This window comes from Lynx canadensis, chromosome A3, assembly GCF_007474595.2.
Source record: "Lynx canadensis isolate LIC74 chromosome A3, mLynCan4.pri.v2, whole genome shotgun sequence".
NCBI classification, from domain to species: Eukaryota; Metazoa; Chordata; class Mammalia; order Carnivora; family Felidae; genus Lynx; species Lynx canadensis.
Window position 1 is genome coordinate 42,456,072 of NC_044305.1, and position 24,714 is coordinate 42,480,785.

The 24,714-nt window shown below is 47.2% G+C and overlaps 1 protein-coding gene across 6 annotated transcripts in view; it reads right to left on the bottom strand.

The window, feature by feature from the left end:
- Positions 1–24,714, bottom strand: part of BFSP1 (beaded filament structural protein 1) — a 71,753-nt gene that overhangs the window by 18,539 nt on the left and 28,500 nt on the right. For 5 of the 6 annotated variants that reach the window (XM_030310135.2, XM_030310132.2, XM_030310136.2 and 2 more), the window contains exons 5-7: positions 14,867–14,927; positions 4,378–4,473; positions 1,466–1,558 (exon numbers count right to left, since the gene is read on the bottom strand). In XM_030310135.2, coding sequence (XP_030165995.1) covers positions 1,466–1,558; positions 4,378–4,473; positions 14,867–14,927 — 250 coding nt within the window. Of the gene's footprint in view, positions 1–1,465; positions 1,559–4,377; positions 4,474–14,866; positions 14,928–21,652; positions 22,060–24,714 lie in introns of those variants that run through there. The other variant, XM_030310131.1, reaches the window with a different exon arrangement.

A 24,714-nucleotide genomic window follows, 5' to 3' on the forward strand; every position in this document is an offset into this window, starting at 1 on the left:
CAGAATAACAGAATCTCACCAGTTGACCAGTCCCCCAAACCTTGTAACAACCTACCACAACCTCTGGAGAAGGGGCACCATGACATTTTTGTTTTAATCTGCATTATTGTCAGTTTATTTTTACATGTCTCGTGTTATGCATCAAAAAATCCACTAAACCACATTAGGAAAACACGACATCAGCAGCTAGAGAGCTCAGTGAAGGAATGTGGAACATTCTATCAGAAATGAGGGGGCACCTGGGTGGCTCAGTCGGTTTTAAGCATCGGACTTTGGCTCAGGTCGTGATCTCACAGCTTATGAGTTTGAGCCCCATGTTAGGCTCTGTGCTGGCAGGTCAGGGCCTGGAGCCTGCTTCGTTTTCTGTGTCTCCCTCCCCCACTCTCTCTCTCTCTCCCTCTTTCTCGCTCTTTCAAAACTAAATATTTAAAAACTTTTTTTAAAAAGTGGGGCGCTGGGTGGCTCAGTCAGTTAAGCATGCAACTTCAGTTCAGGTCATGATCTCACGGTTCGTGGGTTCAAGCCCCACATCGGGCTCTGTGCTGACAGCTCAGAGCCTGGAGCCTACTTGGGATTCTGTGTCTCCCTCTCTCTCTGCCCCTCCCCCAGTCACGCTCTGTCTCTCTCTCTCAAAAATAAGAAAATATTAAATTTTTTTTAAATAAAATAAATTTTAAAAAAATCTTTAAAGGTTTTTACATCCAAATTCACATTAAAAAAAATCAGCCTCTGTAATCTCTATTTTTTTTCCACAGTAGTTTTCATTCCACAAACTTACATAATCATTAACAGAGGCCAACCTTGAAAATACAGCCACGTACTGTCTGGGTCTCTCTGTATTCAAAATTTACGGTCAAATTGATAAGGAGAATAAGAAAAGAAAACACTTTTTTTAAATGGGCAAAAGACTGGATCAGATACCACAAAAAAGATACATGGATGGCAAATAAGCCCACGAAAAGAGGCTCAACATCATTAGTCACTGGGGGACGCAGTTAAAACCACAGTGAGATACACAACACACCTGTTAGATGAGCAAAAAGCACAAACAGAATAAAAACCTGACATCCCCAGTGCTGGCAAGGATGCAAAACAACAGAAACGCTCACACACTCATCGTTGATGGGCTGCAACCATGCAAACCGCCTTGGGAAACAGTCTGGCAGTTTCTTACGAACTACGCAAGGAAGAACAGCCTGAAATTCTCAAGAGGAAATGCCTAAGACAATGGTCAGGGACACAGTCTGTGTCCTCAGATGCCTAAATTGTTCCCAGTCTGAGTGAAAGCAGGGAAGGGTAAACCTCAAAGGCGAACGCAGAGCGAGAGCGTGACCAGCGAACGCGGCTCGGCGCCCAGTCAGACCTGACCTGAAGCCTTACCTGAGTCTCTGCTAAACTAGGCCGTTGGGGGCGTAGGCGCCCTCGCCAGGTATGCTCTCCCTGCAGCCTGGGCTCTGATTCTTACCTCCCTCATCCCACTTGTAATGGCAGATGCTTGAGGGGTGGTCTGGACAATCTGCTGCAGGATGGTGACATAGGTCTGAATTTCCAGAAGATTCTGTTGGGGGAAGGAAAGCATTCTCATTAAAACTTGGGCTCCTTGAGATCTTGCCTCCAGGACCAGGTGACCCCAGGGATGAATGCTTTCACATGTTCACCGTCACAGACAGGACAGACCACGACCCGTGCAGTGGACACTTCACACTCCCTTTAATCTTCACAAGAACAAGAAGACAAATAAAGAGGCTTGTTGATCTCGCCATTTCCCCTCCATTACATGGATGCTTTTGCTGCTGGTCTTCCTAGAGCCCAGGATGGCAAAACTACAACAGAAAGCAGAGGTGGGGGCAGAGAGACCCTGCAGGGTACAAAGGACCTTTCTGACCCCAGAACAGGGCAGTGCTTCCAAGGATGGTCCCAGACTAAATCACTTACTAGCTGTGTGTGGCCTCAGGTAAGCAATTTAAACCTCCCAAAATTCAGGTTCTTCCATATAGGAGGACTAATGATCTGGAGGGGGGTCCTGATCCCCCTTCCCAGCAGAAAGAACACCTGTGCCCAGCTCCGTGCACGAGGACCGATGGCACAGTGCAGAGAACTGCCCTCCTCCAGACAATAGCCATCTTGTCCAGGAAGCAATGCCCCCCAATCCCACCTCACCCCCACCCCAGACCAATGACTCTCTGGCACAGGAGGACAAAAGGCCAACCCTCTTGCCTCAAAGTGGGACCAACCTTGTGGAGTGATCGATTCATGTTGCAGAGCCCCCCGTGGGATCAAGCTGGACCAGACTCCAGCTAATCCCACACCTTTGCTCAGCTCCTACCCCCATGCCCCTGTTCCCCCTCCTCTCCTCCTGAGAGCTCACCACTAATACAGCAATTGCACGAAAATCACCACTTGGGCTCTCCTCGTAGGCAGCCCACCCTAAGACACTATCTCAGGAGGCTGCTGTTGGGACCAACGAGATAATGCACAAAAGTTTCACAGTGTGAGCTCTTATTATTATCATTGTTCTAAACAGCCTCGAAGTGGTGGGGGGAGGAAACAGGCCAGGCCTGGTAGAAAAGCAGAGGAACACCATAGGGAGGGGGACCCCTTCAGTATGAGTAACGGGGCCTCCCATTGTGCTGAGGCAGGTCCACACTGAGGCAGGAAGAGAGTCTAACACTACTCAGCACTCACCAGGCTCCAGGCGGTACCAGGTGTCTCACCTATACTACCACAGTACATCAGTTTCCCCAGAAGCAGAAAGACATGGAATGTTGTGTCCCTCCAAACGTCACATATTGAAGCCCCAACCCCCAGTGGGATGGGGTTTGGAGGTGGGGCCTTTGGGAAATAACTAGATTTAGATGTGGTCATGAGGATGGGGCCCCAGGACAGGATTAGTGCCCTTATAAGAAGTGACACCAAAGAGCCGGGGCACCTGGGTGGCTCGGTCAGTTGAGCATCCGACTTCGGCTCAGGTCATGATCTCACGGTCTGTGAGTTCAAGCCCTGTGTGGGGCTCTGTGCTGACAGTTCAGAGCCTGGAGCCTGTTTTGGATTCTGTGTTTCCCTCTCTCTCTGCTCCTCCCCTGCTCTCTCTCTCTCTCTCTCTCTCTCTCTCTCTCAAAAATAAATAAACATTAAAAAAAGATTTAAAAAAAATTCAAAGAGCTGACATCAGGAAAAGCCCAGGTGAGCACACAGTGATAGGGGGACATTTGCAAGCGAAAAAGAGGGCCCTCACCAGGACCTGGGAATGCTGGCTGGCACCCTGCTTTCAGTGTGCTGGCTTCTAGAATGGTAAGAAATGAATCTCTGTTGTGTATAAAGCCAACCAGTTGGTGGTACTTTGTTATAGCACCCTGAGTCGGCTCAGATACAGGCCCCGAAAGAAGGGTCTGAGTGCAAACAGTTCATTTGGGTGAAGATGCCAGGAAACATTATTGGAGGGAGAAGTGAGACAGGAAAGGCAAGGCAGCCAATAAGAATGTTACCAGGAAAGTTACCCCTATGGGCGCCTGGCGCTCAGGCCAGCCGGGGATCCTGGGAGTCGCGCAGAACAGCAGGTAAGAGGGAGCTGGGGTAAGAATCCAACAATGTGCATCCGTCACTGGCTGAAGCTGTTCCCGGGGCATTAGTTCCCCAACACCTACCATGAGGCACAGCCACCCTCCACTGCCTGGCGAGCGTCCGGAGGCCCAGCGGCAGATACTGGCAGGTGGAGGGAGGCCACAGCCCACTGGAGAGGTCAGCCCCCAGGACCACGGCCAGGCTCACAGGTCTGCTACACTCAGTTAACCACACAGCTGTGCAGAAGGAGAGTCTGGCATCCGCATTTTGAAGATGAAGCAGCACAGAGTGGGGACGGCACTCGCCCATGGTTACGCAGCTCAGGATTTGATCTTTCCAGTACGCTAAAGCCCCCCAAAGTCAGGCCTGTGAGCAGCTAGCAGAGGCGGGAGGCAGAGAGGAATGCTTCCTGAGAGGAAGCTCCTGAATGCCATGTGTTCCCTCAACTAACTGGTTTAGAGGCAGGGCTAATAAATAGCTACATCGCATTTTCTGTATTTCTGCGTTTTTTGAGCCGAAACAACGGACAGGTCCTAGCTTACTCGAGACGGATCTATGTACGATCACTTTGTAACGTACGAAACGGACATCAGTTCCCTCCCCTCAACACACACATTACTGCCTCCTCCTCTACATATGTCTGGCTCCCTGAGTGCCATCCAGCAACCAACCCATCGCCACCTTGGTTCAGGAGCAATCCACACAAAAGTAACCCACGATAGCAGGCTCATGTTTCAGCCACGAGTGCCCTGGACTTGTCTGGCCAAACCCAAACCAGGTTATCTGAGGGACGGGCTTCGGAAGGGTCACAGTTACCTTTTTGTACCTGTCCTTTGCTGCACTGATATCGTCCTGCAGAAACTGGGCTTCGATCTGAAGGCGCAGGTTATGCAGTAAGGCTTCATCAGCTTCCTGCAATGAGAAAGGGAGCCACACGTGGAGGCAGGGATACATGGGTGTGAAATCGGCCGGGCATATGAGCACATGTACCTCCTGGGGTCTTATTAAAACACAGATTCCTGGGGCGCCTGGGTGGCGCAGTCGGTTAAGCGTCCGACTTCAGCCAGGTCACGATCTCGCGGTCCGGGAGTTCGAGCCCCGTGTCGGGCTCTGGGCTGATGGCTCAGAGCCTGGAGCCTGTTTCCGACTCTGTGTCTCCCTCTCTCTCTGCCCCTCCCCCGTTCATGCTCTGTCTCTCTCTGTCTCAAAAATAAATAAACGTTGAAAAAAAAAAATTTAAAAAAAAAACACAGATTCCTGTTCTGTAGGTCTGGAAGAGTGTCTAAGATTCCACATTTCCAACAAGGCATTGGGTGAGCCCATTGATTCTGGTCAAGAACGGCAGTTCTCAACTGAGATTGAGTTTCTTACCCCCAAAGGGACATTTAGTAATATCTGGAAACATTTTCAATTGTAACCACTTGGGCGGTGGGGTGTGATTACGGGCATCTAGTAGGTAGAGGCCAGGAGTGCTGCGCGATATCTTACAATACACGCCCCACACGACAAAGAATTCTCCAGCCCAAAATGTCAATAGTGTCAGGGTTGCGAAGATTTTCCCTAAAAGATCAGGGAGAAAATTAGCATATATTTACATACCAACAGCCTTAAAATTTAAGTTACAGCTATATCTGTTCTATATCTCAGCATCAGTAAGTTGAGTTTCTAAGACTGAGAAAGAATTTTCCGTTAACGATGAAACCTTCGTTTTAATAGTTTTCTCCCAAGTACTGCTGACACTTACTCTGACACGATGTTTCTTTAATACAATATGCATATTTTTTAGAATGATTGCTGTGGTGAATGCTGTTTATTCCTTTAAAGTGGGAAGTGACATGTATGACACAAGGCTGAGTGTCCTCATCAAACATTGTGATAGTTCACCAACTTTTATCTCATTGATCTTGTTTGGATGAACCAAATAGGTTGGATTACTATACTCTTTTTTTTTTTTTTTAATGTTTATTTATTTTTGAGAGAGACAGACAGAATGCGAGTGGGTTAGGGGCAGAGAGAGAAGGAGACACAGAATCCAAAGCAGGCTCCAGGCTCTGAGCTATCAGCACAGAGCCCAACGCAGGGCTCAAACTCACGAGCTGTGATATCATGACCTGAGCCGAAATCAGATGCTCAACCGACTGAGCCACCCAGGCGCCCCGGATTACTGTGCTCTTAATAGGACAGTGCTGTGATGGCTGGAACTGCCTTAATGCTACCGCAGTCCAGTGTAATATTACAGGTGAGTGTCCCTTGGGTCCAGCACGCTATTATAGGTGAGCATTGCTTGGGTTCCTCAAGACTGTCACTCTCCTGAGACCCCCCTGCAATGTCAACTGCCAATACCTGAGGCCTTGCCAAGGGAATTTTTACTGACTTATTAATGACTTGTTAAAAAGCATGAATGGTAGCAATCGGCTTTCATTAACAAAGGCAGATAGGTGGTTGGCTAACATATTTAAGACACTGTCCACCCTCGTGTGAAAAGAGTTACAACAGTCAGCATGTGCAAGGGCCCAGGTATTTTGAGACAAATCCCACTTTTGCACAAATAGGGTTTAGATTCCAGGGAGGCCTTTGGCCTGCACTCCTCAGAAAGGCACTTGATTCCTTCATCACTCCTATAAAAGATGCCTGGCGTAGGAAGATTTTGATTGTTGGAGGCTAACAATAAAGATATCAGGTTTCTGACTCCAAAGGATCACCTGCTTTGAATGAGCTTTTCACGCAAAGTGCTGTGTCAGCAACTGCCACGTGGGAGAGCTGGGACTTCGTTAGACTAGAAAACAGGCTGTATGAAAATGTTTAATTAAGAAATACGTGCCCGGGGCGCCTGGGTGGCTCAGTCGGTTAAGCCTCTGACTTCGTGAGTTCAAGCCCCATGTTGGGTCTGTGCTGACAGTTCGAAGCCTGGAGCGTGTTTCAGATTCTGTGTCTCCCTCTCTCTGCCCCTCCCCTGCTCACGCTCACTCTCTCTCTCTCAAAAATGAAATAAACATAAAAAAAGAAGAAGGAAAAAAAAGAAATATGTGCCTGTGTGAATTTGGTCCGAAACTTGAGCAAAATTGTAGGGGAGCAGTTAATCCCCACCCAACTCGAACTTCTGAGGGTATTTTATCTACCAAAAATAACCTTGAGTTTCTCTTAAAAGAACTTCTTCAGAGTTCTACAAAATCAACTGGGTCAGTTGGCAAACATCAGAAATGCATATTAAAGCATTCCTGTTTGCATAGGGTTTATGCAAGTAAAAATGAAATAAGCTATCCTAATACAGCACTGTCCAAGTCTTGGGCATAATTTTAAAAATTTCTGGCAGCTACACAGAATAAAATAAAAAGAAATGGGTGAAAGTAATTTTAGTAATATATTTTATTACACCCAATATACCCCACATATTGTCTTTTCATCACGTAAACGCTTTTTTTTTTAAGTTTATTTATTTTGAGAGAGAGAGAAAGCATGTATGCATGAGCAGAGGAGGGGCAGAGAGGGAGAGAGGGAATCCCAACCAGACTCCACGCTGTGAGCACAGACTCCAATGTGGGGCTCGATCCCATGAACTGTGAGATCATGACCTGAGCCAAAATCACGAGTCGGACACTTAACCAACTAAGCCACCCAGGCACCACTGTAATCAATATTTAAAAGGTATTAATGAGATATTTTACATCCTTTTTTTTTTCAGGCAAGGTCTTTGAAACCTGGCTTATATTTTACACTTACAACACACTGTGATTTGAACTCCCTGTGTTTCAATCACTCCCCAGCATACGTGGCTGGTGGTTCCTCAGCTGGACAACGCAGCTCTACAGGATTAATTTTAGGCACAAAGGAGAATCTCATTCTTCCTCGGTATCTCCTCCAGGTTTCTGCCTGGGGGGAGAATGTCCCCAGTGTCTTTCCTCTAATTTCCAGTTACTAAATCCTTCCCTTGGAAGAATTTCCAGTCCCTCTATGGGTACCAGGGAGGCCAACACTGAGCAAGCAGGCAGGGAACCCTCAGACAGAAGGAGGGAAGGACCCCAGCCTAGAGCTGGCTCCCTGCCCACTGCCCCTAGACTCCTCTGCTTTCCCCAAGGCTCTTCTCACTCTTTGGCCCTGGAGCTGGCCTCCGCTGCCCACTGGCAGACACAACAGCATAGGGGAAAATCGCACCCTTTAGGAGACCCACACAGGGTCTGAAGTCTTTTTTTGCCTAATCAGAAGTAAAAGAATGAACCAAATTACAAGACAAGAATGCATGTTCCCAGGTACAGGGCTCTGAACTCTGAACGGTCTGAACTAAATTCATGTGCAATCTAACTATGGGTGTTCACTTTCTGGGCTCATTCTTTTGATTAATGAATTGATCTGATCGTTCACTGACTTTTGATGAGCTCTGTCCTCAGGACTTAACAATGGGCCCTCAAATCCTGTGTCCCAGGGACAGTAACGAATATGCCCTTATACAATCGAGGTGTTAATTCCCCAGGGCAAGTGGGCAGGTCCCTTGGAGGCCCTGGTGACTGGCTCTCTGAACTCCCCAGAATTATCACCTGAGCCTAGCGAAGCCCCTCTGAGAGAGAAAGCGTGGGGCAAAGAAAGCCTAGGTGACTGTCCAGCAATGGGAAAGGGCTGAGGAACCAGACAGAGCCAGGATAACTTACAGACACCAAAGGGAAGGCAGCCGGGGCTCAAGAAAGACAAAGCAGGACAGTCCCAGGAATCTAAACAGCAGGAGGTAATGGCTCCGCCCTCAGGATGACCCAGCTGCCAATGAATTCATCTCCGTGTCTCTCCAGTTCTGGGAGAGGGCTGTGATGACCATCATGGGTCACAAGACCACCATCTTGACTGATCGTCCTAATAGGACCACAATGATGGGAAGGACGATCAAAGTGTTTGGGGATGCAGCTGTACCCCCTTCAGGAGCAGGGGTTTGCTGTGGAAGTGATTGGGCAGGGCTCAATCCAGGACAGAGTTGGTGGAAGACCTTGAACTGGTCCTTCTGGATATCTTTCTACCCTCCCTACCCACTAATCTCATCCCCAGCCTCTCACCATACCCTCCTCTTAAGACTGCTGAGGAGGAAGCAGGACAGAGAATTCTCACACATCTTCATTTTACCAAAACTCATCCATGATTGACCCACAGTCACCAGAGCTGAAGAACTGGGAATACAGTTTCAAGGACACTTTGTGTCATTACTTACAAAGGGATCGAACACTCACACTTTTAGAAATAGAGAGGACCCCGAGATCATTGGTCCTCAAGCGTTTGTTAAGTCACATGTGTCATCCTTCCCACAAAATATCCCAGGATGTCATTGCATAGCGGCAATGCAGAGACGTGTTTCTGGAACAGCATGACCACAGTGGGGTCCATCCAGCAGCCCTCTTCCCTCAGAGGCCCCTCAGCAGCTCCATGGGCCTGTGGGCTCTGCCAATCGCAGCTCAGAAACTAGAGTCTCTCCTTATAGATGGCCAGCCTGAGGCCAGATCAACCAGTGGGTCATGCAGCTAGTTAACGGAAGTTACCGGGAAACAACAGGACTGGAATCTGTCTCTACTAGTCAAGAGTTAAGTGCTGAGTCTTGACCCCATCCTGCAAGGTGCCTGCCTTTCTTTCCACATCTCCCTCTTAGGATGGTGCCCAAACAACCACTCTCGGCTCCCATCAGCCAAGCCTTTAAAGCTGCTCGTGGTGATAACAGAGGCTAGCCGATATTTGCCCTTAAAATAGGGATTATACAGATGCCTCTGCACGCACATTCTCCTGCTTTGAGGACAGTCATCTGATAAACCGTCCCCCAAATTCCCAAAGGTGAGTAGGTACCTCTGGAATGTGCAGTTGCTGGTATGTTGAGGAAAATTCGTTTGGAAGTGTTTTCTTTTGTTTGCACCAGAACTCAGAAATGTGTGGACGCTGGTGTTTTTATTATGCTTTGGATGCTGTCAGCTGCATTTTCAAAAGCTCCACCAGCAGAAGCATCTAGATTCTTTCCGAATCGAGACGCTGGGTCAATAGTCTAATTTTCGAAAACATTCCAACCCTGATGCTGTACGTGTTTGAGATCTGGTGGTTCTCAAAGTGTGGTTACCGATGATGAGGGAAAATGAGAAGTGTACAATGATTCGGGGTGTAAAATATCTGGCAGATCCCAGATGTACTGGGTCAGAATTTCTGCAGTCAGGACCCAGAAATGTGTATTTTAACAAGCCCTCCAGGTGCTGCTGGTGGACATGGGCATTTCAGAATCGCTGATCTAAACCACTTTTTGAGAAAGAAACTAGGGAAATAACTAGAGTCCAGCGTGCCTCTGAAGAATCAGCCTTGCCAACCCATTCACAGGGATGCCAGAAATCCCTTTAAAAACCCACTGTCTGTATCTTTACCCAGCCTCAAATCCAGCATCCAATCAGCCACCCCCCCGCCCCAAAAGAAAAGCTGCTCAAGAATGGGTATTCAAGTTCATTGAGATTTCTAGTCAATTAGGATTTAATTAAAAACACTTCAACCCTGGACACCAAAAACCTTTCCAGAAATTGTAGGTTTGCCTTCCTTCCCAGGGCTCAGGCTGGCCTGGAGGACGGTGCTGAGTATGTTCTAGACTCTGCTCCCTCTCTTCCCACTGTCTTCTCTCCCTGGGCACTCTTCCTGGCTCCTCCTCTCCCCTTCTGTTCTCCCAGCCTCCCCGCCCCCAGCCTCCTCCTGAACTCAGCCTACCCAGTTCCCTCTCCTTTTCTGCCCCGGAAGTTCATCTCCAGCCCCAGAGTTGTTCTCAGGCAAATGAAGGCCTGTAGCCCTGAAGGTGAAGGCATCAAGCCCCACCCTGGTGTTCCCCAAATGCCCTTGCTTCTTACCCTTTCCTGGACAAATTAAAGATCTACAAATTGCATGAAGAAAGCGCACCTATGACAGCTTTAGGCGTTTCTTTAAAAATTGTTAAGTGAAAGCATTTGACTAGAACCTACATCATTTTAAAATTCTGGAGATTTTAAAGGAAAATAGGAGAGAAACCTGAAAGCCTCCTTATAGTTTTCTTAAAATACAACATTGGGCATTATTGGGACCAACAGCCATATATACACAGAGAGAAAACGGGTCCTGGAGTTCAGCCAAACCCAAATATTTAAAAGTCATCAAGAAGTCTTACTGCATCAAACAAAATACCTTTGGCCATAGTATGTAAGTGGTATGTTACAGAATTTATTTTATTTCCAAATGCCTAGCAGAGAGTGGCTCGTTTTAGGTTATGTGGCTGTTACAAATACAGTAACTCTGTTCTGGAGATGTGATTACGTGGGCAATATTCACAGATAACAGTCTGATGAAAGCAGCAGCAATCAGTCTTGTCAACATACACGGTGATATTTTCCAAACATGGTTCAAAGACCGGGTCAACGGTTTCTCCTGTACCCCATTTTCCATGGCCACACCTAGGGATGAATGAATCTCTTCCACCAGAGCAAAGGAAAGGGGTGCTGAGACTAAGATGACAGTCAAAACCATGTTGATCTGATGCGTGCAGACATTCCAAGATTTGTCGACCAAAATCCTTTATAGGACCAGCCAACAAGACATGAATATACTCTTGCATTTTCATCTGCTCATGTGACCATCTCAATGGACAGAGAACAAGAAGGTCCAGCCTTCCCCTGGCCGGCCCCTTCAGTTTCCCTGAGGCAAGGATTGGATACATGTTGTTTATTCCAAGAAGCACTGGAAGGGAGGAAGTGATCCGGGGAAAGGAACAAAAGGCAATAACGCTGTGTAATGAGTAGGTTACTGCCGTGGACAACCAGACCTCAGTCCTGCTGGGGGCACATGGAGAGACTCAACAGAACTCACCTGTGAACTCTTGCTACAAGGGATGGGGCAGCTGGGGAACACATCCACCCACTCTCACCCCTCAGTGGCCGAGGGCTGCTCCTGGGGAGCTAACTGCCTCACTTCCAGCCTATGCCTCCAGCGGATCATGCACATCCCCACAGCCAGAGACACGCAGGAAGCTGCCAGTATGCTCAGCAGGTCTGTGTGACCTCAGGGGTGGCCCAGGGGATATGGACGGAGCACCAACATCAAGTGTGAAGGGGCCATCTTTACCCAGAGACCCTGGCTTTGTGTCTGTCTCCTGAGAGTCAGGGACTGGAGGCCGGGAACGAGCCACGTACACAAAAGACTCCTGACTACACCTGGCTCCTGACTACGCCTGCCAAGGATGGGCTGTGGGGCTCCTAAGTCACTGAATCTCACCAAGGGTGGGCCTCCACGCTGGCAACAAATGGGCTGGACTGGGTCTTTTCTGAGGGTGAAATAAATAACCACACAACTATGCTGAGGCTCCAAGCTAGCGCCCGGGCTTGGCCAATCCCTGCGTCGTGATTCCTGCTACATCCGAGCACCACCTGTACTATTAGTCACTCCACATTTTTCTTCAAACTGACTCATTTTCACTTGCATGCATTTAAAAAGGAACTTTTTGATGTCACCTGCTGTAGAGAAGAGGCAACCATAAAAATAAATTCAGAGCTCCTAAAAAATGGTTCCTCCACGCACCATCTAAAATCACCCCGCACACCACCAGGGCTATGAATCCCACCCTCTGGGGAAACTAAGCTGGCATCCATCACATCAAGGGCTCTGCGATAATAACCGTGACAGGCAAGTCACATGCACTATCCTGCCACTTCATTCTTACTGTGTGGGTCGACAGACATCCACTCCATGGTGGTGGCAACTCTTACTGCTCCCGCTTGGGAAATGAAGGAGCTGAGGCTCAGGGAGATGAAGCAGTTCCCTCAAAGTCTCACAGATACGCAACAGTGGCGAGAAGGGTCCTATGATCAAGCTGTTCTCCCGTTTTGGGCTGCACAGCTCACTTTGGGCAGAAGTGTCTTTCCCTGGACCCAGGGAAGAGCCACACCGATGCCCTGTGATGGCTCTGGCCCGAGCTGCTGGTAGCGTCTTTCCCCAGGACTTTCGTAATCCTTACTTCAATGGGACCCATACTTCAATTGTCCAGACTCCCTGTCACAATATACACAAAGGTGTTGCAGCTGTGGTTTCAGGGGGACAAAATGGCAGGGAGGCCTTTTCCCTTAGTTTTCATGATCTCCACTGCCGTGTTTTTCTTCTGAGAATACGTTATTGCTTTTGTAACAAGAGAAAAACAACAGAAGGCTGGAGCTTCTTTTTAAATTCAGTGTTACTGGGGCGCCTGGGGGGCTCAGTCACTTAAACACCCAACTCTTGGTTTTGGCTCAGGTCATGGTCTCACAGTGAGTTCGAGCCTCACGTAGGGCTCCACGCTGATGATGCAGAGCCTGCGTGGGATTCTCTCTCTCTCTCTCTCTCTCTCTACCCCTCCCCTACTTGCTCTCTTTCTCTTGATCAAGATAAGCTTAAAAAATTTTTTTAAATAAATAAATAAATCTTTGATGTTACTTTCCACCAAAGCTAAAAAGAGGGACTACATTCTGTCTCACTCTTCTATGAAGAGTGCACACGATGGCACTGCATGAGTGACAACCTCAGAAATAGGTCTGGAGAGAGATCTGCTTGCAGTGAGGACAAATATGCACAAAGCAAAATGTGGTGGGTTGGGGAGGGGCTGAACTGGTAGCTAAGTGAAGGGTGTCGGGCACCTAAGTCCCTGAAGGTAGTGGTCTGTGGACAAGATGGCAGCCCCATCTGGCAGCCTGGGATCACCACCAAAAACAAGAATGGGGATGAGCTACAAATATGAGCAGAACAGCTGGGCGATGCCTGATGCTAACAACACCCAAATCCCACCTTCAACAGACTTGGGGCCATAGCAACCCAACCCAATACAAGACCAATCATTGAGCCTGTGCACTTAGGGCTCTCCTGAAGCACACGCCCACCCCCGCCTTTGTGTTTATATCCGGAGTGTTCACATGTTGGCTGGCCTGAGACTATTCCAGTTTCTATCACTTGGCCTTGGCAACTATTGACAGCAGCTCCTTTCAAAACACAGTGTCCTTGTTTGGACAATGTATTATATGCTCACAAAGGGAAGGACACAGAAGCATCACGTGGTGGATAATACAGACAAAGAAAAATTCAGTTTCCCTACATTGTGGTTCTAACTCCCACTGATTAGCAGACTAATCCTGGACAACAGAGGCTGGGCAAAGCCAGGGACTGGCAAACATCCTGAGCTAACCTCAACTATCTGAAGTGGTTGCCTGGGGCTCCAGGTGGAGAAGAATCCTAGGGCCACACATCTGGGCCCAGCAGGGAAAGGTGCTGTGTTTTATCAGCAATTCTGATGAGGAATTACGGGTGTGAAAGGAAGGGAAAGGGGGAAAGCGGCCATGTGCCCGAAATAAGCCACCCTTCAACGGAACAGAGCTCCATGAGCTCAAGACATGTGAGCTCTGAAATTACAGTTATTTGCCATCCCTGGTTTTGCCCAACCTCTGAGATCCAGGATTATTCCATTTGGTAGTCAAGTTCCCCTGGCTAGAGCAGAAAATCCAATCAGTTACGTTGATGACAGAGGATCTGAAGAAGGAAACTCCCTGCAAAGAACAACCCCATACAACTCTGCAGGAGGGTCCCAGCAAGAAGCTGAGAATCCCTGGTGCCCTCCACATAGCTGCTCTCCAGGCTCCAAGAGGGAAGAGCTTGAAGGGAAATGGAAATTTCTTTGGAAATTTCTTCCTCTGTTCCCTGAGAGTTCCCCTGTAGAAGAGACTCTCAGCCAACAGAACAGAGTTATCCTTGCATCCCAATAACCAAAGCAAGTTTCCTGAGTTTGGTGTTTGGGACCGGTACATCGGAATGGCAAAATCCCAGCTGGTCGCTGTGATGCTGCCTTGTGTTCACAGCCTAGCTGTCATAAGCTTAAAGGTCTCGGATTCTCTGGCAAGACCCTGTGTGTGGTGGGAAAGGAGTATGTGTCTTGGGTATGTGAGTTCACAAAAAGATTTAGTTGAAATTATGAACTCAAGGGGCGCCTGGGTGGCTCAGGTGGTTAGGCGTCCGACTTCAGCTCGGGTCATGATTTCACGGTTTGTGGGTTCGAGCCCCGCGTCGGGCTCTATGCTGACAGCTCAGAGCCTGGAGCCTGCTTCGGATTCTGTGTCTCCTTCTCTCTCCCTGCCCCCCGCCCCACCCCGGCTCGTGCTCTATCTCTCAAAAATAAATATTAAAAAAAAAAAGCAATTATGAACTCAAGAAAGAGTGACAGCAAAAGAAATAGGCAAATCCTAAAAAGACACAGAGAGGAATGCGCAATGGTCATTTCAGCCATTTAGTTCCATTCTGTCCCTACTCAGACTCACGGATGTGCTCAGCTCACCTTGTTAAGCCGTTCCAGCATTTCTTTTAGGAGCAGCTGACATTCACACTCGTTTTCATACCTGCAAATTGGACACATAAGCAAAAGTTGGGCAGCTTCCGTGATTCCATATGTAACGACCACACAATCAGCGTTACAGAGTATATGCTGTCTCTTTAAGGAGAGGTCCTTAACTGGGGCGCCTGGGTGGCTCAGTCGGTTGGGTGTCCGACTTCGGATCAGGTCATGATCTCACAGTACGTGAGTTCGAGCCTCGCGTCAGGCTCTGTGCTGACAGCTCAGAGCCTGGAGCCTGTTTCAGATTCTGTGTCTCCCTCTCTCTCTGACCCTCCCCCATTCATGCTCTGTCTCTCTCTGTGTCAAAAATAAATAAACATTAAAAAATAAAAATAAAAAAAGGAGAGGTCCTTAAGTTTAAAATAGTAGCTAATGCTGCACCGCTGAGCCTGTCGCTTCCTCACCTTTTCCACAGCATGGCGCACGCACAGAGTGGTGCTGTGGCCACCATGCACGGGGGTAACTGGGAGCAGTAAGTGAACAGGAGTCCCCCAGCCTGGAGGCCCAACCTCCGCCCCCCCCAACCCCTCCACCACCCCCCTACCCCTGCCCATCCACATCAAGGATAAGGGAATCGTATCTCCACACACTCCTAACCCAAATACAGCAGTGACACAGAGAATGGGAGACCACCCTACATGACCTACAACAAACACCACTAACCTGACCTTGACCTTGTTTGGGTTGCCTGTACTATTGTGTCTATACATGTGTCCGTTTTTCTGGATTATGCCATTTAATCCTTACAAAACCCTGGAAGAGGGCAGTTATCATTGCCCTCCCCCACCCTCCCACCACCGGGGGAAAATGAGAAAACTGAGGCTGAGAAACTGGCCTATAACCTTGGGCAGATGCTCAGGGCACTTCACCCTCATCTCTGTGCCCTCAAGGCCTGCTCTGGGCCAGTGGGCAGGGCAGGCTGGACAGGCCACAGAGTCAGTGCCCCTGGGGCAGCCCTCGACCTCTGACAGAAGGTGAGTGGGTACATAAGTACCCCAGCCCCATTGCCCTCAGCTAGGACAACTGAAGTGTCTCTCCATCCGGTAAGTTCGCTCCAGGTTAACTTGCTGAGGGCACTCAGTGTTTTCTGCCTTTCCTTCCTGCCTCACTTCCTCACTCCCCAACCTGTGCTCCTGGAGGTCACCTCCCAAATAAGCTACTTGCCCTCAAACCCCTTTATCAGGCTCGGCTTCTGGAAGACCCCAAACTAAAAGAGGGGTGGGGTCAGTACTCACACTTGAATCTGACACCAAAAACTATGCCCTGATAGTCACACCATGCTGCCTGGGTAGAGCAGGGAAACCCCCCAAATTTAAACATACACAAAACTGATAAAGCAACAGATACTAGGAACAGGTGTATTTTTCCCTCCTAGTCATCTTCTTCCCTGGACTTGAAGAAAATTAGATAGAGATCAAGAGGCAGAGAGACCACAGAAATCATACTGTTTTGAGAGTTTCCCTCTAGGGGGACTTTCATCCCCTTATGAAAAAGAGAAGGCTCCTTCCCAAATGACTCCGCCCTCATTCCTTATAAGCTGCCCCTAGTATCCATCATGGCCTTCTTCCAAGAGTCAAAGCCCTTGATGTGGGTAGGGGCACAAGGCTGCCTAGAGGGAAGACTACATTTCCCAGCCTTCCTTGCAGCTAGGTGTGGCCATGTGACTAAGTCCTGACCAATGGGATATAAGCATAAGTCTGTGGCAGCTTCCAAATATCTTCCATAAGAGACGCTGTGGGTGTGCCCTTCTGTATCCTTTCCTCCACCCTGCAGAAGGCCAGGCAGAGCCTTCTGAGCCTCAAATACTGCAGAGTGGCATGCTGAATTGCTAGGCCAGACCTTCCACAAGACAGAAACAAATTTCCATCCTGGATAAGCCAATGTCACTTTGGAGTTTACACCATTTGTGGTTGAAACGAATCCTAATTAGCACTCAGCCCAACCCACAAAGCATAGGTTTCAGGGCCCCTGCACACGCATGCCATGGGCTCAAGTCAAGTACCGAAAGAGGCCTCTAGAAAACCATGCTGCTGTAGGGCGAGTTCCAACCTAGGGAAAGAACAATCAGGAATATGTGCACTGCGCACACTCCCAGTCCTAAAGCCACCTAAGAAGCTCAGCTATAACCAGCAAGCAAAACCTATTTGTACAAGTCTTACATTTCCCACCAGGATGTCACAGTTAGCAGTGTCTTTTGTGTGTGGCTCTAATGGAGCCAGAAATTCTGTTTTAATGGCTAGTTAGCTTCGCGAATAAAACTGTTAACAAAAATCCAAATTTTCTCATTGCTCTTTCCTGCTAGAAACATCCAAGAATTTCTGTAGCTTAAAAACATGTTTGATAAATAATGCAATAATGTGTTATCGTGGGTAATTTTCATGCTGTAAAGACAAGTCTAGATATTAAAGGCAAGTGATTTCATTATAAAGACTTCATAATAAGAAATGATATGGGGCACCTGGGTGGTGCAGTCGGTTAAGCGTCTGACTCTTGGTTTCAGCTCAGGTCATAATTTCACAGTTCGTGAGTTTGAGGCTCTGCACTCACGGTGCAGAGCCTATTTGGGATTCTCTCTCTCCCCCTCCTGCTTGCTCTCTCTCTCTTTCTCAAAATAAATAAATAAAAATTTTTTAAAAGTTTAAAAAAGAAATCATGATATATTCATATATATATCCACATAAGTGAATATACAAATGAATTCATAAAGTGAAAAAACACATTGGCTTCAATTACCTGATTGTTTTACATAATTACTTTTGGTTTTTAGCAATTTAGATAATTGACGGTATTCATTAACGTATTTTGGTAGTTTTATTTGTTTTTATTTTATTCTGTTTTATTTAGTCTTCATTTGATGTGCTGAAAACCTGATTTTGAAATTATTCAACTATCCTAGAAGAGAATATGCCTACCAAGGCTGCATTATTTTCACCTGGCTTTGGCTAACCAATAAGTCACCTCTGGGATGTAAAACCAAATTTGGTGTGTATATACCCCTGCATGCAGGGGTATGGGTGTGATTTTTATTATAATTTTCAAATCCCAAGACTTTAGTTGGAATATTAAAGTATCTGCAAAGGGGCAATGGGAGGGAATAAATTACTGGAAATGATTAAATAAATCACAGAGTCTGAAGCTCCACGATAAACATACAACTCAGAACCAAGTAAAATCACCAAAAGATCAGGAAAATTCAACATGGCCATTCCTTCAATGAGGGCTCAAAGGAGTCCTGTGCACCCAGCCAAATCTCAGTAGACTGGGGCCTAATAACTAAGCAAAGACCATTTGGGGATCCAGGGTTTCCCGTTGGCCTGTGGAGCTGCCCTGGGTGTCTGAACCAGTGTACATTTCCCTTTGCTTTAGAAAATATGAGCTTCATTTGAATGAGTCCTATCTCTGGACCTCACTCCCCAGGAATCCAAGAATGACTTCTCTTCAAGACCCTGTGTTCTAGAAAGCATAAGGTGAGAAAACCCGAGTTCAAGTCCTGCCACCCACAGTTTTCCCATGAAGGGCTGTAACAGGTGGATCCTTTCTTCCGGCTCCAAATCTGTTTTTAGGGATCATACCCAGAAACAGGGCTGATAGGAATGAAATCAATGAGTCTGACTGATTAATATGTTCAGTACACACTGTTGAATAACCTGCCCAAGATTCAGATTAAGCATGTGGAACTCAGGGGCACCTGGGTGGCTCAGTCAGTTAAGCGTCTGACTTCGGCTCAGGTCATGATCTCACAGTTGGTGAGTTCCAGCCTGGCATTGGGCTCTGTGCTGACAGCTCAGAGCCTGGAGCCTGCTTTGGATTCTGTGTCTCCCAAGCTCTCTGCCCCTCCCCCACTTGTGTTCTCTCTCTCTCTCTCTCTCTCTCTCTCTCTCAAAAATAAATATTAAAAAAAAATTCTTTTAAAGAACGTGGAACTCAAACATAGAGCACGTTTGGAGAAGACGCTCTGACTACCCTAGACCAGGGGCCCCCAGCCAGGGGGAATTATCAGTGGAGCTCATAAAACTTAAAATTCCTGGGCCCCATCTGAGGTCCAGGGTGGGGCCTGGACATCTGTGTATTTAAATTAGTTTATGTAATTTTAAAATAGATTAATCTCTTACATGATTAGACAAATTTTTTTAATTACCTAAAAAGCTGTTCCATTAAAAGTCTCCCTTCCTATCTCTCCCATTGCCCAGCTCCTACTCCCCTATCCTCCACAGGTAATCAGTGCCATTGGAGTTTTGCATGTGTCTGTGTCCCCTTTTTCCTAATGCAAGCAAAAAATTCTACTCTTCTCCCCTTTTTATTTTAAAGTAAAGGATAGTAACATGCTATTCTCTTGTTTTACAATTGGGTAGCATCTCATTGCATATATGAAGCACAATTTGATCTCCTATGAATAGGCATTCAGGTTCATTCCAGGCTTTTGCTAATGCAGATCACACCGCCACGTTGGCATGTATTTTACACCGGCCGGATCATCAAAAAATAAATTCCTTGGGAATGCAAGCTGGTGCAGCCACTCTGGAAAACAGTATGGAGGTTCCTCAAAAAACTAAAAATAGAACTACCCTACGACCCAGCGACTGCACTACTAGGCATTTATCCACGGGATACAGCTATGCTGTTTTGAAGGGACACATGCACCCCCATGTTTATAGCAGCACTATCAACAATAGCCAAAGTATGGAAAGAGCCCAAATGGCCATCAATCGATGAATGGATAAAGAAGATGTGGTATATATATACAATGGAGTATTACTCGGCAATGAAAAAGAACGAAATCTTGCCATTTGCAACTATGTGGATGGAACTGGAGGGTATTATGCTACATGAAATTAGTCAGAGAAAGACAAAAATCATATGCCTTCACTCATATGAGGACTTTAAGAGATAAAACAGATGAACACAAGGGAAGGGAAACAAAAATAATATAAAAGCAGGGAAGGGGACAGAACAGAAGAGACTCATAAATATGGAGAACAAACTGAGGGTTACTGGAGGGGTTGTGGGAGTGGGGAATGGGCTAAATGGGTAAGTGGCACTAAGGAATCTACTCCTGAAATCATTGTTGCACTATATGCTAACTAACTTGGATGTAAATTTTAAAAAATTAAAAAATAAATAAATAAATAAATAAATAAATAAATTCCTTGAAGTGGTCCCTGCAGAGTAAATACAGGTTCCTGTATTTATAGCCTTGGAGAATGGGGACAAATTGCTGAGTATCCTTTTTTCTTTTTAATAGTTCTTTAGGTGATCTTTTTTTAAATGCCATTTATTTATTTATTTATTTATTTATTTATTTATTTATTTATTTATTTTTGACAGCATGCAAGCGCGGGAGGGGCAGAGAAAGAGGGACAGAGGATCTGAAGCAGGATCCCCGCTGACAGTAGCGAGCCCAATGTGGGGCTTGAATTCATGAACTGTGAGATCATGATCTGAACCAAAGTGGGTCACTCAACTGACTGAGCCACCCAGGTGCCCCAATTCTTTTTTTTTTTTTTTAAGTTTTATTTATTTTGAGAGAGAGAGAGAGAGAGAGAGAGAACACAAGTGGGGGAGGGGCATAGAGAGCAAGTGGGGGAGGTGCAGAGAGAGAGGGAGACAGAGAATCCCAAGCAGACTCTGTGCAGTCAGCACAGGGCCCCATGTGGGGCTGGAACTCACATCGTGACCTGAGCCGAAATCAAGAGTCAGGCTAAACCCACTAAGCCACCCAGGTCGGCATGCCCCAATTCTTCAGGCGATCTTATCATCTTATTCATTCTGTGGGAAAGGGGGACATGCCCTGGACCAGAGCTCCTGAAGCTTCAAGCTTAACTCCACTTCTAACCAGCTCCCAGATGATGGCAATGCTGCTCATCCACAGACCACAATTTGAGCAGCAAGATTCTAGAGGACACACATTGAAATAATTTCTGGGTATCAACTATGATGCGGTAAAGATGATTAGACTCAGCACGCCGAGGCCCTGAATTCCGTGCCGCTGCTGGGACTCACTAGGTGAGTGACCTTGCCCTAAATCTTGACATTGTCTAAGCCTCAGTCGCCTCATCTGCAAAACAGGTGCAGTACCATGTATTACAGGATACGGCTGTGAGGATCAAATAACATGAATATATCTCAAAAACAAAAGGAGCCAGACATACAAGCACGAATCTGTAAGATTCCATTTTTGTGAAATTCCAGAACACGCAAAATTAAACTACGGTGACAGAAATCAGAACACTGGGCGCCTCCCGCTTTTTTGTGGGGGAGGGGTACAGACTGACCGGGAAAGGACAGGAGGGAACTTTCTGGGGTGGTCAAAGTTCCCTGCTTGTTTCCGAAGTTACATGGGTACATACATCATCAAAACTCATTGAACTATGCACTTAAAACCTGTGCATTTTTTAAAGATTTTATTTTTAAGTAATCTCTACGCCCAACGTGGGGCTCAAATTTACAACCCCCAGATCAAGAGTCGCTGGCTCTACCGACTGAGCCTGCCAAGCGCCCCGAAACCTGTGCGTTTTACTGCATGTAAATTTTAGCTACATTTTAAAGCACATTACAAGCAAATGATGCCGTTTCGTGCAAACCGTGAAGTGCCATCGGAATGGAAGCGGGTTCTAGGTGGGTGAGAGGCGCGGTAGTGCGCGCGCCCTCTGCGGGGTGGAAGTCCTGGCGACCGCCCCTACCCTGCCTCCGCTCACCCCACCCCCACCCCCTTCCGGGCCCGCCGCTTACTTGCAGCGGAACTCGTCGAGCACGCGCTGCGCCTCCGCACCCTGGCGCTCCAGCCGCGTGCGCTCGGCCGCCAGGTCTCTGGCGCGCTGGAGGTTGCCCTCGACGTGGCGGGCGAGGGCGTCCTCGGGGCCGGCCAGCTCGCCCAGGCGCTGGAAGGCGTCCAGCTGCCGCCGGAGGACGGCGTGGCGCTGCTCGAGCGCGCGGGCCCGCTGGACGTGAGCGGCCACGCGCTCGCCGAGCCCCTGCAGCGCGGCCAGGCTGGGCGCCGCCGTCCGGCCCTCCGCCAGGCTATCGGGCTCGGCGGCGCGCGGCGCCTCCTCGGCGCGCTCGTACTGCTCCTTGCGGGTCTGGAAGACGTAGCTGCGCCGGTACATGGCTCCGGTGCGGGCGAGCGCGCGCGAACCGGCTCGGGGAGGCCCTGCGCCGGGGCGGCGGGCCGCTAAATAAACATCGGGGGGGCCCAGGCACGCTGCTGGGACGTTCCAGAGCCGATCAGCTGTCGAGCTCAACACGGCGCCCAGCCCCCGGAAGAATAAAAGAGCAGCAGGCCTGCTTTTGTGCGCCGGATTAGCGGACCATGCAGCTCTGGGGGTTGGAAGGTTAAATTGGGCAATGAGGTTTTTGTTCTGGGATTGGTAAAGCCTGTCGCTTTATGATTGAATGGGGGGTCAGGAGGACAAGAGAGGCAGGACTGCTTCCTCTGGGAATTGTGAAGGAAGCCCAAGGGAGCTTGTTAAACTTGGACTAGCTCAAAAGCCCAGGGACCCTCGCTTTGTCTCCTCTTTTTCGGTCAAGCTCTCAATTACAGGCCTTTTCAACAATGCCATTTTTTTTTTCCGATCACTTCAGCAATTCTTTTGCATAATTACAACATGACATTTAGGAACCCTCCTTACGTTAGGGGTTCTTAACCACGGATGCAAAATAAATGGCCATCTCATAAAATTGTGATGTGTGCGGCAAGTAAGTTTTACTAATACCTATGCATCTGCGTTAGGAAAACATTCTTTGTACCACAGCTTAAGAAGCAAATGCACGGTTATCATTATAATGTTACCCTTGCTCCCGTGGATTCCGCCATCCTTTCCGGAGTAGAAGCAAGAAGCAAGTAGAGTTCCATCAGGATATTGGCATAACTGATTCTTTACACTAAAGAAAAAACCCTCACAGCCTAAAAGATTTAGTAAATTGGCCAACTCTCAATTCGAGAATATAAAAGAATTTTTTGCCACTATGTTTAATTTTAATTTGTATTGTGGAAATAACAAAGCTGGGCTTTAGCAAATTTAAAAGTAAATTGTGGGTGTTGAAGGAAACTAACAGCATTTGATGAGAATGATCCAACATATGACTATTTTGTCATGTCTCCAATTTATTTTTTTATTTTTTGAGGGGGGGGCACAGTGAGTGAGGGGCAGAAAGAGAGAGGGAGAGAGAGAGAAGCAGGGCTCCCCTGAAGTGGGGCTTGTGTGTTTTTTTAACCAAATGGGGGCTCGTGTTCACCGGAAGTAGGGCTGGAACTCACCTGATTAAGGACTCAAACTTAGGAATGGTGAGATCATGACTTTAGCAGAAGTCAGTTGCCTAACCCACTGAGCCACCCAGGTGCCCTCCAATTTTTTTTTTTTTAAGTTTATTTTTATTTACTTTGAGAGAGAGCGAGATAAAGAGCAAGCAGGGGAGGGAAGAGGGCGAGGGAGACAATCCCATTCAGGCTCTACCCTAACAGCACAAAGCCAGATGCAGGGCTTGAACTCAAAAAAAGTGAGATCATGACCTGAGCCACAATCAAGAGCTGAGCATTTAACTGAAACAGCCAGCCTCCCAGGTTCCCCAAGTCTCCGATTTAAAAATCATTATCAAAAAGGTTGTTTTCCTAAAAAAAGGATTCAGCTTAGCAGTGCCATATAATTAACAACTATATGGATTGCACATAATTACATAATTATATTACAAATTGAAGTTATAGTTACCAAAGTTCGAGAAAAGGACACAGATCTTTGATGGGTTTTATTATTTCCCCAAAAAGACTGTAAGATAATGGAATGAATTCAGTTGAGAGTGACTCTAAGATAAGGTCCAGAGTTGTGGTGGTGGTGCGGTTATTGTTCTATTTTCTTTTCTTAAGGCATTTAAAAATAGATGTTATGATCAAATCAAGGAGAGCCACATGAGTATTTTTGGTAGATACACATGTATCATGCTGATGGCATGGTAAATTGGTTTCCGGCTTCCTAGAGAGCAAAACCAGCACAGAACAAAGAAAGGATATAAAAGCACTTGTTCCTTCTGACATCAGGTATTAGTTAAATATTGCTACAGAACAAACTGACCCCAAAACTAAGTGGCACACAAGAAGAAATATTTAGCGCTGCACTCCCAGATCGGCAGGTCAGCTGGATAGCTCTCCTTCGAGCTGCGGATCTTTCAATCTGCTAGGGGAGCTGTGCTCCAAATGTCTCTCTTCCTCCTAGAACTAGTGATGACAAGAGGAGGAAAAGAAGCCCAGCCACACAATGTCTTTCCAAGCCTTTGTTTGCATCCTGTCCATTAACACCCCTTTCATCAAAGCAAACCAGGTGGCCACAGCCAAAGTCGAGAGGCGGGGAAGAGGCACCGCCCACCCCCAGGGCCCTGGCAAGGGTGCGGGTGTGTAACTGTCACACTGCAGTGAAGAACTGGGACCAGAAACTCCATCAACCACACACAGTAATCCCATTTGAAAGAAAAAATAGATATCCCAGAAACAAAACAAAGGGAAAAAATATTATTTCAATTTAATCCAGTGGAATAAACACTTAGAAAATATTTACTCATAAAGCGTGTCTCAGGGAGAGAAATATTGAACAAGGTCAAGTCCCTCCCTACCCTCAAGGTGCAGGGAGACAAATTCCTACTCAACTAATTCAAGACACAAGGAAATCTGGAATAAGTTCTAAAATAGAGATCTTCCCAAAATGTGGTTGTACCTAAAGCAGAAAGTTAAAGAGAAGTTAGAATTTCAGGCAGAACAGCATAAACAAGGTGTAAGAACAACTGGAGTAAGGTGCAGTAAAGGGAGC